General features: G+C 34.0%; 2 protein-coding genes across 3 annotated transcripts in view; both read right to left on the bottom strand.

Moving 5' to 3' along the window:
• The window catches only part of LOC111447673 (serine/threonine-protein kinase PBL27-like), a 4,295-nt gene extending 3,719 nt beyond the window's left edge, over positions 1-576 (bottom strand). The window contains exon 1 of one of the 2 annotated variants that reach the window (XM_023086951.1): positions 407-576. In XM_023086951.1, coding sequence (XP_022942719.1) covers positions 407-497 — 91 coding nt within the window. In that variant the 5' untranslated portion in view covers positions 498-576. The remainder of the gene's footprint in view (positions 1-406) is intronic. The other variant, XM_023086952.1, reaches the window with a different exon arrangement.
• A 2,438-nt stretch (positions 577-3,014) lies between these two features.
• On the bottom strand, positions 3,015-14,485 carry LOC111447548 (TBC1 domain family member 8B-like). The gene is made up of 18 exons (XM_023086779.1): positions 14,172-14,485; positions 13,416-13,485; positions 12,643-13,278; positions 12,364-12,549; positions 12,159-12,272; positions 11,674-11,732; positions 11,452-11,518; positions 11,273-11,324; positions 11,070-11,162; positions 10,840-10,923; positions 10,309-10,718; positions 9,590-9,651; positions 8,455-8,524; positions 7,941-8,021; positions 7,762-7,863; positions 5,745-5,890; positions 5,031-5,148; positions 3,015-3,447 (listed from the first exon to the last, which is right to left on the bottom strand). Exons 1-18 carry the CDS (start codon positions 14,222-14,224, stop codon positions 3,301-3,303), a joined length of 2,550 nt encoding a protein of 849 aa, XP_022942547.1. The 5' UTR covers positions 14,225-14,485; the 3' UTR covers positions 3,015-3,300.
• Between the last annotated feature and the right edge of the window lie 1,387 nt (positions 14,486-15,872).

Genomic DNA, 15,872 nt, shown 5'->3' with positions numbered 1-15,872 from the left:
AAAAAAAAAAAAAAAAAAAAAAAAAAAAAAAAAAAAAAAAAAAAAAACCATCAACAATCTGCTAAGAGAAATTAAAGTTTCAAACCATTTCAAAGAGCCTCCAACAATGCTCAACAGGGGAAAAAAAAACTCAAGAACAAATCCGCTTTGTTTAACTCAATTCAAGCTGAAAACAAACCCCAATACCTCCTGAACAAAAACAAGCTCGAAAAAACAAAGAAGACCCCATTCGAAATCCTAGTTAATCCCCCAAAATGGCAGGACCATTGCTATTGCCAAAGGATTCTAAATCAAAAGTTGAGGAAGCTAAACTCCGCAGTGTACATTTGCATAAAAACTACAGCAGATTCTCCAATTGAAGCAAATGGGAGCGAGAGATTGCTGAACAATGTTCATAAACTTTTACCTGAAGTTGATGGGATCGGATCGTCTTCCTTGTGAACCTGCTGCTTCTTTTCCTTCTTATTTGAACTTCCAGAACAGAGAAACCATCCCATGGCGTATTCTCTCCCTCTCCCTCTCTCGTAGCTCACAGAGAGTATCACCGTAGTCCACAGAGAAGGTTAAAACTCAACACTCTTCCCGGTATATATTTCTTCTTTTCTTACCAGGCTTCTTTTATTTATTTATTTTTTTTTTCATAAACGTCCTTTAATTTTACGGATTTTTGTTCTTTTAAAATTAAATTACAAATTTATTTTTTATGATTCGAAAAAAATATATATATATAGTCCGATCAACCTTAAATTTTATATTACGTCATAAATAATTTATATAATTTGATAAACAAAAATCTATCAAATTAAAATGGTAATAACATGGAAGCTTAAATTTTATATTACGCCATAAAAACGTTTGAAAATTAAACTAGAATATAAAAAATATATACATTAAAAAATACTAATAAAACTTTATTTTAATTGAATCAATTTAAACCTCAACAATGCTTATTTTGGTAATTAAATTAATTTTTATTATTTATGGAAATATGTAAAAGTAATTAATATAATACAAGTTAATTACAGTTAATATGCTATGAACAAAAAAGAATATATATATATATATTTCATATAAAATATATTTATTTCATAATTGTAGAGCTTTTGTCGAAATGCTTCATATAGTGACAAGAGAATATGAGGAGAGAATTATTTGTACTATTATTCTCAATTTTATATTCTTAAAATATAGTTTTACAAATAATAAGGTACAGAGATATTTCAGCCATAAATATTTATAAAATACTGTTCATCTAAATAATACCTTCAAACCGCCATAGCAAGGATTGAAAATGCTAAACCTGTAATTTTGACTTTCATTTAATAATAATAATAATAATAATAATGATAGTAATAATAATAATATACATTATTTACGAAAATGACTTAAATGCATGCCTTATGAATATAAATAAATGTATGAAAAAGAAGAGCATAATTTATATCTTAGTCGAGCCAAGGAATTATTGAAATTACCATTACCGTATAGTTACCGTGGATGTATCTCTAAAGCATTTAATCTCTTTTTTAATTACAAAAATCATTATCAATAAATAAATATCACATATAGCCAACAATTCATTTTTTTTTATAAATAATTTATTTGTAATAATTTAATATCAATATTTTAAAATTTTAATCTCTATAATGAAAATTTGAATAAAGATCGATGTGTTTGTAAACTGTAAGACCAAATTGCTAATTTTTTGAGACTTTAGGATTAAATTATTACAAATTTTAAAATGGAGAGACAATTATATCATATTAAAGTTTATAAATTAAATTGTTACCCAATAAAAAAAAATATATAAAAACTAAAAGTTAATTAATAGTTACTTTTACAAAAAATTCAAAGATTAAAAATATCTCCATATTTAATTTGTACTTTTTGTCGTTTATAATATGTGGTATAAAATATGTAATATGATCGGGAATCCACATAACAAATTTGCTGAGTACCTAATCTCAAATTTTAAATACCTAATCTACCCCCGAGAAACATAACTAATAAAATAACATGTTTTGGTACGGTTGGAAGGAGGCTGGCTTTGGATGGGTCAAAATAGGAAACAACCTAAAAAAAAACAGTTGTCTGTACAATATTACAATAAAAAATATGTTAAATTATAAATTTGGTTCATATAATGTAGAGAAATGTAACCAATAAAATAAATATGTAATTTAACCAACAAAATACCACTAATACTTAACAATAATTCAAAATTCATTAAACAAAGTCTACTCAAAATGGTCCCCAACTTCCAACCCTAAACTATTTTACTATAAATAGCCTTTATGGAGGTCGTCTAGATTTATAGTATAGACTCAAGCTGCAAATGGCACTGCCAACTGTTGCCAAATGGCAACAAACAGTGTTTTAGGTCACCAACCAATCATAGTACACTGAAACGTCACAGCCAATTGGGATGGTGCCTAGTTTTACTTTCAGCCGCTAACCTTTGAATTATGAGAGGGAGCATTCAATATGTAAAGTAAAAAGGCCGTCAACCGGGCAAGGCGTTATGGAGAGTCTACAACATTATGTTAATGTTATAATGTTGTAGAATTGAATTCGCTAATTTAGATGTCCAATTCATCCTCATCCTCATCCTCATCCTCATCCATGTGGGAGTGTTGGATAAGATTGTACATACCTCATTTATTAACGCAAGACGTCCACCTCTTCTACTACATTAGGCTGTCAAGGTAACTCATAGAATATTCAATTCCAAGTAGACACATTGTCTTAAACTCAATCTCTCTAATCTACTAATCTGGAGTAAAATCATTTTAACCATCAAAGGCGAACCTATAACCATAATAATAATAGAAGATTTAGGGAGACCTATAACCATAATAATAATAGAAGATTTAGGGAGAACTAGTTCAATCCAGGATTACCACCTACCTAGAATGTAATAGTTTCTTGACAACCAAATATAGTATGATCAAGTGGTAGTCCCGTGGAATTCTCCTATATGCGTGCAAGCTAAAGAAAGAAGTAAGAAATTTATGTCCATGAAGGCCTAATTCAAAAGGCAGTTACTAAATAGGAGTCATGACAAGATTTTTGATACAAAGATTAAACAATTATTATCCTATAACATAACCAACAAACAAAGAATCAACCAAAAAATAGGTTCTACCTGATATTTATTTCTATGCTTAATTAACAAACGGAGAGAAACGAACCTTGAAAACTATTGCTTGAATTGATATACAGATATAGAAAATGCGACTTCAAGATAATGGTGAATTGGAATTTGTATATACTACGAGTACCATTTTCAAAATGCGAGTTTTACTCCTTGTCGTGGTGGACGTTGGTGAGTTTCTCCTCAACGCCTGGATTTTGTGCCTCTTCTTCAGTAGTTTTTTTCTGGATTGTAGTTTCCTCCTCGGTAGTCTTGCTTCCATCATTTGGGTCCTCAAGATTGGATGGTTTTCCCTGTGGGGCATGGAGCGGGCACGACATTAGATCATTAGGTTTGAAGATAACTAAAGGAGAATTACTTTTCATTGCGTCGAGTCCACAGATATGAACATACATGCATACCAATACACATTTGCAGTTGGGTAAAACTAGTTATAGAGTCTATTCATCTACCAAAATAATAATTGGAAAGAATTAAATTGATAGTCCGGCAATAAGAAAGTTTAAGTTCAAAGAGCAGATAACAAAGGATATTATTAAGGGTGGGGCCTCAGTTGTGCACCCCATGACCTATTTTGAATATGAAGTATGTCATTAAAAAAATTGTCTTCTCCAAACAACTCATTGAAGAACTTGATGCCTAATTCACACGACAAAGTCAATATCATAAAGATTACAAAAAGAAGAAGTCAAGTATATGGCAAGGACTAATCAGAACGAGCTTTTACATTCTTTCATTTTTCAATGAAAGCTCGATTTCTTATTAAAAAAACGAGAATAGAGGTTGGATATCAAAAGAGGTCTTCTTTTTGATAGAGAAATTGGCAGCTGAGTGCCCTTTCAGAGATTTTGTTCAATTAGGAGCTAGCCAAGGCGAGGTGGTTCAGTCGTTTCATCCATTAGATCCATTCACTAATAATCAGATTTGCTCAAGCTTACGGAGACCTGAGCCAAGCTAAAGACTACGTCCTTCAACAAAATTTGGAGTTAGTCCCCAAGAAGGTTAAGATGTTTCTATGGTCCCTTGCCTTGAACATTCAAGGGAAGCTCCTAAAGATATTCCCCAATAACTATGTCCTCTTTTGTCTAAAAAAACACCTGAACTTATTGATGCCTGGCTATCAGAAGCCCTCACAGGCTGGTAGGATAAAGCTTGGGTTCTTAGGAATTATCTTCATAAGTTATTATGTGGCTTATTTGGGAAGGGAGAAATGAGATTAAAGAAAGAAAAAAAAAAAGAACATCTTTTTTTTTAAGTAGTATAAGTTAGCATCTTCATGTAGAACTCCAAGGAAAAAACTATTTATTCTTTTGTAATCATAGTCTTACGATCAACCTTGACCCAAAAGGCTCTTCCTTTGCAGCTCATTCGGGTAAACATTCTCTCTTTCCCAGCCCTTTCTTCTGCACTTATTTTTATACAACAGTCTATCAACCAAAAAGAATTTTTCTTTGATTACCAACAATTATTATCCTTTCCTTGTAATTACATTTTGGCAGCTCCTGTGTTTGGTGGTGGCCTGTGTTTTTGTATCCTTTCTCTTCTTAATGAAAGCAGTTTACTGAGAGAGAAAGTTGTGAATTATGTATTTTATTTCATTTCATTTTACATTTTTAGAATTAAAGATAACATCTCTACTTTTATTTTCTTATTTTTAAAAGATGTATGAAAATTGAATAAGAAAAATTTTAGTATTTAAATTTACGGTTGAAGTTAATCAAGGGATTTCGTAAAATATGGGAATATTATTAGAGAACGAAATAGTCTTCAATTTGCAACTTTTTACAAGTCTATAAATTTGTAGTAAATGAAGATTAGATACTTCAAGGAGGAGAATAAACATCTATAAAAAAGTAAGAGGAAATTAGGTAGTAACCTTGTTTTTATCACGCCAGCCAAACCCAAATGGTCGACCAAGCAAACCTATTTTTCTTGTAGGGAAGTCCTGTGCTGAATCCTGGCTGCTTCGTAATGAAGAGTCCGATGGCAAAGATCTGAAAAATAAACCCTCATTTTAATTTAAAATTTAGATTGATTTACAGAAGAAAAATGAGTGCAAAAAATAAATAAAGATGACAGGCTCGCCCCAAAAATGTTAGTACGAGTTTTACAAATGAACACCTTCTTTTCTGCCATGTTTTAGTTTTTTATCATACTACTAACCCAAAATTATTTACCACCAACTTTATAGAAAGCCAAGATGATGGATACTAATATAGTAATAGTAATAATAACTTTAGTACACTTGGTCGTATGAACAGTCTATGAGAAGAAATTATGGGGAAAAAGAGAAAACCAATAAATTCTGAGACAAACTTAATAGAGCTACAGTTTCCCATAATTTGGATTGGCAATCAATATTCTTTCTTTTTATTTATTATAGAGGAGACATGTAGTTGATTGTTTGATGAATTGTTACAAAACGATGGATGAAACCCAAGAGCCAAAAAATGGAGTTACAAAAAGAGATTAGCAATTAAATATTCCAATTTAAACAAACTAAAGGACTTCCAATTCATTTTCAGAAACACTGATAAGCTGGAACCAGGGCGGCTGAGAAAGGGGATTTTAAATAAAGTTGATTACACACCTGGGAGAAGAATGCACAGATCTGGGGGAAGGCTGTGCTCTGAGTTGGCCAGATTGGTACTGTAAGGTTGCCTCCAGCATTGATTCTGCCATAACTGCTCTCTTCTCCATTTCTGCAAGTGCGACAGTAGCCTCTTCGTATTTTTCCTACACAAACACAGTCGTAGCATAAGATCAGACAGAAGCAATTGATCCAATAGCTCATAACCAGAAGTCTTCACCTAAACCAAATGCTGAATTTTAAATTTAAAACAAATACTACTTTGCAGTAAACACTGTCATAATACAACTACAGGATGAAAAATTAGAATCCTCTAACCTAATTTATGCCTCTTGTCAAGGCTAAGCCAAACCTGTAGTTCATAGCTTATAAATGGAGTTAAATCCTTCAGTGATTATTCCTTCCTTCGTTTTTTTTTTTTTTTGTTGTTGTTGTGAGGAAAATAATCTTCTCAATTGGTTAAAATTTCTCGAGACTTGTTAACTCAATATAGGTTTCACTAAACAACTAAACTGCCCTCATAATCAACATCCAAGAGAAGTCAACCATATGGCATATCCTTTAGATTGTACAGCAGAAAGCTGACCTTCGACTTCCCTTAAACTTCCCATGGGTGATAGATCCGTTGCTTTTTGGCCTAAGTGACTGACAGAATTCTTATAAACATTTTAAGTGGAAAAGGTACCCTGTAAAGTTGGCAGATTAAAAGTCTTTATCTCAAACAAAACCACTCCCCATTTACAAACTGCTCATCAAAATGAAAAAAGGATCAGAAAGTCTTTGGGAAGGTGTGATGCCAAAAGTAATATCAAGTGGATTGGGAAACAACTAAACCTGCTAACCTATTAGATCTCAATATGCAAACAGCTTATTGGGACATGATAGGGTAAAGGGGTAAAAATTAGATCCTGAGAAGATTAATGGTCTATTTAGAACCATTCAACAGTCTTTTCTAATGGCGTATGCCCTTTTTAAGCGAACTTTACTTAGAGGCTGAGACTGAGGAATAGATGACATTGACTCTCATTCATATCGTTGAAATTATCTCCCCTACAAACTGGATTTTGGAAAGTGCGCAATCTTTTTTCCTTTAAATACCTCTTTTTTTTTCCTTTCATATCTGTTTTTCTAGTACCATAAATCCATCCATACCAATGTTTTTCTTATATCTGCGGGTGACCAGACCAGCTAGTGTGCCCCTCCCCCCTATTTTAGCACGAAAACCACTTGGCATACCACATTTCATTGCCCAACTATTTTCACACATGACAACTAAATTTCATTGCATGACAGCCATTTGACATAATAAATTTCGTTGCCAAAACCAATGATTGAATCCAAACTAATCCTCTCTGTGATAGTGTAAAATTATTGTTCCAGCATAGAGAATAGTCATCATCGTTCTCTAAATCACCAGGACAACTTTTTGACAAGGTAGGTTTTAGGCTCGAAGAGCCTTTCCACGAGGTAGTTACTGCAAGTTCTTTGCATGAATAGCATTTAAAAGGTTCCTTGCAAGAAGAGCTAGTGGTTGAGGAGCACTTCGAAATGCATGAAGCATTTTTTGTTCTAACCCCGAATGAAGTTTTCCACGAGGTAGTTGTTAGTTGGCGTCCATCTTGAGGAAAATAATTTTGCCCCTTCGCCTTCTTTGAGCTCTAAAGGGAAGAGGTCTCTTCTTGGTGTTCTCTTCCCAAGCCTTTTGTTGGTGTTCGTTTCAAGAAGTTTGTTTAATTGGATTGTGTTCTTTGTATTTAATTTACTTTGAATTTCTCTCCCTTGTGGAGTTCGTATTCTTTGAGCATTAGCCTATTTTCTTTTATTCAATGAATTTTTTTTTTCTGTTTCAAAATATATATACAAATATACATGGATTATGTATGTTCTGCCTGGTGCTCAAGAGGATTTTATCTTTTTCTTTTCCCTCCCAAAAATAACTTTATCACAAATCTCGGACATGCATGCAAGCCCGACATTGAAGGATTGAATATAGATAAAGTGATTAACAAGAGGTAACCTGAAGCATTTGAGCTGCATATCTTTGTGCGGTAGAGTCCTGTTCAGCAAATCTTCGTGCATCTTCGGTGAGTTTTTGCTCTTGTTCAACCCGCATCAAGACCTAAAACAAAGCACGGATCCTAATAAATGTAGAAAGATAATCAAAATTACAGAGAAAAGGATAATAATGAAACAAACCTGAAGCATTGCAGTTTCCTGTTCCTGTTTATCGGCAAGAGCCTGTTGCAGCTCAGCAACCTCTTGTTCCAATTGCTCAACCTGCGCATCAGTGCAGTTCCTCAAACAAATAGATCTTTAGAGATGTCTACAAGTAAATACCAATGTCCTGTTTGGGTATTTTCTCTGGACCATACTCAAATAACTCATTTCTCTTATAAGCTTTTTTCAAATTATGTCCGCTCAAGGTGCATTGATTCATAAAATTCCTACACATGACTTGCAGGCTACTCATATATTTATTAATAAAAAACGGAAAAGGAACAAGAACTGAAAATTTCTAAGCAGTAAAATGGTTAAAGCCACCTCATCTAAGATGCTGTAATGAATCGTCCATAAATAATCCAGTTAATAGCTATATTCATCAAGGAAAGTCAACGCAAGGTTAATTCATAAATTCTCAATCAACAGCGTGAGATGCTTAACATGTTGGAAGCAAGGAAAGAACTTAAGTCTTCAGGTTTGTTAAATATACCCTAGCACTCAACTGCCGACGATTATCCTCCTTAACCATCTCCATCAAAGCAGTCTCCAGTTCCTCCGCTCTGATAAAAATGCAGAAAGGTAATGAATAATTGTGAAAATAAGGAATATAGTAGACTGAGTGCAAAGGTAATTAATCCAACTGTCATCTACAGAAGCACTAAAACTGTATTATGAACACCATTGTGACAAAACTATCATTCTACCTGTTTTCGGGACCTTTTTTCTTTTTTACTGACCGGAGTGCTTGATGTAAGGACATTAAAGGTTCTTCTCATGCAAATTCATTTTGAATTACTTGAAATATTTAACCTTATGAAGTGGCTTGCAAGTATTTTCTAGAAGAATACTTACGTTTTACTGAAAAAATAAGGAACACCTTTATCTTAAGGAAACCAAGAACACGTAAAAGTATTTTTGAAAAAAAAGACTTGAATACTTTATCATTTAACCCTTTTTAGTGGACATTTTCTTTCCTTAAATTTCACTCCGCACACACTTCCTCTCAACAATTTTACGTGGTTCTCTCGTTAGCTTTGAAATTCATAATTTTCTAGCATCCCAACTAATTTTTACGAAGCAAACTGAAAATACAGATTGTTTAAAAGGTTGTGAGCCGAACATCTTGAAGGGGGCAATTCACTCACTTTGCTTCCCACCTAGGCATGCCCAAGTGTTTATACACTCTTTCACCAATCGCTCTCTGTACATACACTTCCTCTCATTAATCTCTCTCTACATGCACTTCTTCGTCACTCCATCTTCTATAAGCACCTTATCTCTCTACATATTTCTTGCTAGTGATATACTAGTTAGCATTCCCGTGCAATGCATATTTCATGGACTTTATTTTACATCCGTAAAGCTCTTTATTGTTCTAGTTGAATTAACTTAAAAAGAAGTTTATGATAAAGTCGTAAAGTAGTTTATTCAATGATGGTTTAGAATAACTAGGCATATATTAGATTTCATAATCGTCCATCACAGAAAGCTCATTTTCAATTATGTTTTACGCCATTACTACCATAAAGCAGCACAGCAGCATTAAAAATTGTAATGGAGTCGTGAAGAAAGATGTGTGAGCGTTCATCAGCCATAAAAAGCTAAATTAAATAAAGAATATGTACCTTAAAATAGCAGATCGCTTCTCCTCCAACAATTTACACAATTCAACCTTTAACCACACTACCTGCATGTTATTGGTAAAAGTTCAAGTAAAAGCTAGCAATAAAGGTTCTTTTATTAACTACATTTTGAAACAAAAAATATTAGCCAAATTTTATCTGTGGAGATAAAATCATTTCAAACTACTGATGAAAAACTCTATGCATGGAATTAACAAGAGCAAACAATCTTACGGCAAAATCCAGTTGTGACTAACTAGCATGTCTTTTAGGACATGATTTCCCTATTCGGATAACAAGTTAAAAGCCATATTTTGAACTATATGACAGAAAAAGCACAGTATAGTGCTACAGTAACAATAACTGAGGAGTCTAAAAGCTGATTACTTTAGCTCTTCCAGTTATTAAACAAAATTCACATATTCTATTTCATAAGTCTGTGGCCGCCGGAAATCTGGTGAAAATACTCAACTTAGAAAACCACCATGATGTTAGAGTGACAGAATCAGGTATTCAGTTATTATCAATATTATAATGACCCTAAACTAATTAAAAGTTAAATTATTAATTTAAATTATCATATTCCCATATCATGAATAATTAAAAACCGGTGCAGTTTGTGAACATAAATCACTAGGATTACCAGCTTAAAAACAATGTCATGAAACATTAATTTTTTAAAACCAGGAGAGGCTGAAAATAAAAGGCAACATATAAACAACCTGATCTTGAAGATTGGAAACAGCATCAACCTCATCTTCCCCAGCCAATGAAATAAGAATTTCATCGGCATTGGTGGACCCAGACTCTGAACACGACAAATCACCATTTATTTGGGAACTGTTCTTTGTTTCTGTAATCGTTGATTTTGAATCATGTTTAAAAATATAAAGCTTAGAAGCTAAACCCTGAGAATCCTTCCAAGCACGAAGCCCCTTAGATCTTTCCTCAATAGCAGTGACTACAGCTGGTCTGTGTTTAGTTCTCAGCTCTCTTAATCTAGTTTCATTAACATTTTGGAAACCCATACAAGCAGTCAATACAAGTTGGCTGCTGTCAAATGTTGAGCCAGCAAGTGACTGCAGCAAAGTCACAGCATCTCCAGCATCCTTTGTAGTAACCAAAGCAGGGCCTACAAGTAACTGAGGACCAAATGAAATTTCACGAAGCATAACAATCTATGATAGAGTACAAGCTGTTGTATGAACAAATAAACAAATGATAAATATAAAGCAATTGCTTTCATCCAGTACCATATAGCTCCATGAGTGCAAGTGCTGTTCTGAAAAGCATGACACGGTTTCCTTCAAAAAGAAGAACATCCCAAACTCGAAGAACTGAAATCAGAAAGAAGGGAAAAGCTCAGATGACAGGCTTCATGGAACGCCCATATAATTAAATAATAACAATGTGAGCAGGTGTCAGCAAGATATTGCACCACCAGAAGAAAAAACAATTAAAAAGATACAGCACAAAATCTGACCACTTTCCCATGGCAGCATGTTCATAAATATGGATAGGAACCACGGCCCAGTAACCCATGCCACCTGCACTCCGAGGTAATCTAGATGATTGACTGCAGAAGAAAAGAATAAATAAATAAAACTAATTACTCAGAAAACCTTTAACATAAATGATACTTTGTTGCATTCAAAATCAATGAGAAAATGACATCGATATACAAACCCATTTTAGGAAATCTCTCACGCACCAACTCCTCAAATACAAGTTGATCTACCTAATAAAAAGAGGAAGCATCAAAATTTCCGTTAGTATTCAACCAACTACGTATTGTAAAATTTTTAGAATAAATGTGAAGTCAAAAAAGATATTAGCATAGCCAATAACTTAAATAGATAACATACTTGAGATTCAATCATTTCCTCGGAGTAATACCCATCAAAATAGTCATCGATAATTCCCATTAAGGTCCTAAAAGATTTATAGAAAATGCAAGCGGATAGCCAATCAGATTGACATGAAATTAAAATCTTTAAAAAACTCCATATGCAGCACCGTTTATGTATTCCTCTAGAAAAATATTACTATGTCCCCCAATGAAATTAGTCAGAAGTATGAAAGCTTACCAAAAGGCATTTTCTTCGGGCATGAGAAGCAATAATAAGCCAGCGAAGAAATTCATGGCCTGAAGACGGATAAAAATCTGAACCATCAAGATGTAGGCCAGAGAGAGAACATGAAATGAAACATCACATGCTGGCAAAATTTCCCAAAACAAATTTGAGCTACTAAGGTCTCTCAAATTGTCATCCCTATTTGTTTCTTTTAAATGAATATAGCATCAGTTCCTATAAGTCTTCTGTGAATTAGAATAGCCAAAGATTGTCTCGATGAGAATCATTACATTTGGAGCCTACCCTATAAAACTCTTAAATATCATGTTAATTTGTTAATTTTTCAGCACAAACAATGCAGCTATATAGGATATCAAATCGGAATATACAATAAAAATAAAAATATTGAGCATTACTTAGCAACGTCTAAAAGTTTTATGAGTTTTACTGCCCTATTGAAACTCATAAAAGCAAAAAATTGCATTTTAAATAATTACCTGACAATAACCAACAGAGGGATTATGACGAGCATATGCAGTAAGCAAACGCCTTAATGCATTTCTACCATCCACATCCAAAGCAGGATGACCGGGAAAAGTACGAGGCAAATCCTGCATTCAGAAGATGGGCTGGGTTTTTAAACAAACTAAATGAAGAAAAACTCAAACAAACAAAAAAAGGGACTGAGGACAATGCAAAAACCTTTTCAATTTGCCCTTTCCATTTCTCAGTTATACACACAGAGTCAGCAGATGATCCATTGCTGCTGCTGTCTGATTGAAGACTAGGATTTTCCACGTTGTTCTCAGAAATAGTTTCCGAGGCTAGGAGATCTGTGTAATAATTTTCAACTCTCCTTGCTCTAACACCCACAAAAGCCTGCCAAAGCTGAAATTGCACATACAAAAAGGAAACGAGAATTTTAGTAGACTGAAGAACCCATTGATACTTAATAAAGTAAGATCAAGAGATAATTCCCACCTCGCCCCGAATAGCCATTGGTACCCCACCTCTCACAAGGACCTCAAGCTCCTCTATCCATGGAAATGAAGATTCGACAGGCAACAAAAAAGCCGGAATACCCACCACATGGCTATTGACGCTGTCACTTGAAGGAGCCTCCTGTGCTGGATCAGACTTTTCCACATCATAAAACTCATCCTCAGAGTCTTCCTCAGACACTCCACGTGGTGATTTAGACTCTTCTATAGCAGAAAACAGCTTTCTGGTTCCAGTGTCATGATTATTATTTGATAAATCTTTCTTTTTCTTTACACGAACACTCATCATGTCTTCAATTGCTCGAAGTGATGGTCTAATTTCAGTCCATATTTGGATCTTGTGAGATTTTGTCCCCTTTGCTGACAGTACGTCTTCATTTTTCAAGCCATTCGCATTCTGAGCGATATTGCTACTGTCAAAATCAGAATCATGGCTGTTTGGATCTTCTCCTTTAGTACCCTCCTCTATACTAGAATCTAATTCCTCCTTGACAACTTCTACACGCGATGCCTTTTTATCATTTTCCACTGATAAATCATTAACAAGTGACTGAGCAGACTCTGATTGACGATCCAGGAAAGACTTCCATCTTTCTGATCTTTCTTCCTCTTCCTCCTATGTTCACATGCACATTGAATTAGCCAGACACTATATGTATTTTTTTGGGATGCAAATTTAAAATGTAAACAGAAAAAATCCTTAAGTTGAAAAGTTATACATTTCGGAAAGAACAGTTGTAAATGGAATAAAACCTTATAGATATTGGCATATTCACGGTATCTTTGTACATGCTGAGGTCTCACAGCAAACCCGTATGTGTCCCTGAATCAATATCAATCAATTTTTTTCAATGCACGAAAACACAGTGCTCCATCAAAGAAAGACAAAACAAGCAATTTCAACATTTCAAAACTGAGCCTGGCGTAAGATAGAAGCTGATATCGCAAAAGTGAACTTCAAAGACTAACCCAGTTTAAGTTACCTGTCCTCATCTTCCAACAACTGGGAATTTAAACTAGACAATAACATATTCTGAATGCTGAATTCCACTTTCCATAGCGTTCGACATTAATAAATCACAGTTTTCACATTCTAATTACACGCTTATGCAGATTGAGTCCCGAAACGGACAATAATTACCAAAGCAATCCACTGTTCGAACATGATTACTCATAAAAACAAGAAGCGCGTATTTCCCCACGACTCCAAAAACACATCAAATTTCACAAACTAAAACTAATGCTCGTCAAATCAAAACAGAAAGCCAGCTAAACCAAAACGATACGATCGGAAAACACACCGGTACAACAAGCTAACAAAAAAAAAACGCGTTTAATACGGTTGCGCAAATTGAAATCCGTTAGGTCAGTTAGAGACGATGTATAAAAAAAACCCTACGCAGCGAAGAGAAAAAAAAAGATAGCTGGACACATTGATTCCCATTGTTTCGGCACACGTGGAGCTACATGAACCGATGCAAGATTCAACCGAATCAATGAAGACATTACCTCTTGTGATCGAAGGCGACGACATGATTTGCAGCTTGGCTGGCAGCCTTCATTGGTGAAGATTCAACCAGAAAGAGAGGTTCCCGCCGAATTGAAGGTGAAGATCTCGGATCTTCCTGGATTTTCTGCAACTAAATTCAGGAAGAGAGGGAGAAAGAATCGGTATACTTGAAGGAACTGTGAGAGAGAGATAGAGCGAAGCACATGGAAATGGCCGAGATCGGCGTCACGTCATTGGGGAAGGTGGCTCAGGTAGCTTAGCACAGAGTCCAAGATAGTGAACCATGAAGACCGAAACGAAGCCATAGGCAAACCACGGAGAATTTATACTGCTGCTTGTTTTTTTTAGGTGAATTGGCTTTCGTGTCCTTTTTGGTAATTTAACAGTATCCGGTGGGAAAAGTGTAGGCTGGGCTTTTCTTGGATTTGGACACGTCAGCTCGTGAACATTCGGACTCGGGTCCGTCTTCGCATTGGATCGCTGGATCGCACCGCCGACAATTCTGAATCTCTTTATGTAATTTTATATTTTATTTATTACTTAAATTACAAATATTATCCCATTCTTCAACGAGGTAAAAAGTGGCGGGGACATCCATTTATTAAATTTAAATTAATATTAATATCTTAAACCTTTCAAGCATACGGGTATATAATTGAACACGTTGAATCTATAACAGTTCAAGCCTATGAAGTTGACGATGATACGTACCGAACTAAAGTGGATAATATCTGTTAGCGGTGGGCTTGGAATGTTACAAATGATACATGAATCAGACATTGGGGCAATGTCAGTGAGGACGTTTGGTCCCCAAGAGAGGGGTGGATTGTGAATCTAACGTAGGTTAAAAGAGAGAAATGTAACATTATTTATAAAGGTGTGGAAACATCTGGTTGAGATATAATATTTTGATAATATATTATTTATGAAATATACTTAAATGTTTTTTTTTATTTAAAGTATATTTTATTTTATTTTCAATATTTAATTAGTCTATATTTTACTTATTAGTTGTTAGTTTGTATCACATTAAACCTTATGAATATCAATGAGAACACACCTTCAATTCCAATTTTATTTCTCATTCTTAACACATTTTCCTTTGTTTTTAAATCGTAATACATAACAGCCCAAAATAGACAGTATCTGTTAGCGGTAAGATTACATTGTTACATAATCATTTATGCTGCCCTTGGATGCATTAAAATTCGATGATCGATTATAATCCTCAAAGCTATGACTGTTACAGCGAACTTGAAATTTTTAGATGATTGAAAATCTTTTCGAATGTCAACTTCAAGTCACAAAATTCAATCAATGTAGATCAATTTCATGGCCGTTCATTAAGTTATTATCCAATAGCTGAAATTAAAGTAACTTTCGAGATAATAGAGTCTTTTTATTTATTTTTTATTTTTTTGTCAAATATTTGAATTGACATTTAACTTTAAAAATTACACTAACATAAACATCGCTTAATAGTTAATGCATTACTAACTCTCCTTAAAGTCAAACATTTGACTGCCCGCCTAAAAAATTAATGGTTTTTATAATTTATTTCTTACCCTATTCTTTGAAAAATAAAAGTGGGGTAGTTATTGCCTGTTTTATTAATATTTGTTTTAACAAATAAATTAAATTTATTTACATGTCTTTTCAATTAAATAGACACATTATTCAAATCGATATAATTAAATTTA

Source organism: Cucurbita moschata, unplaced genomic scaffold (genome assembly GCF_002738365.1).
Source record: "Cucurbita moschata cultivar Rifu unplaced genomic scaffold, Cmos_1.0 Cmo_Scf00009, whole genome shotgun sequence".
Lineage (NCBI taxonomy): Eukaryota > Viridiplantae > Streptophyta > Magnoliopsida > Cucurbitales > Cucurbitaceae > Cucurbita > Cucurbita moschata.
Note: the sequence above shows the minus strand (reverse complement) of the source record. Positions and strands in the feature narration are given on the sequence as shown.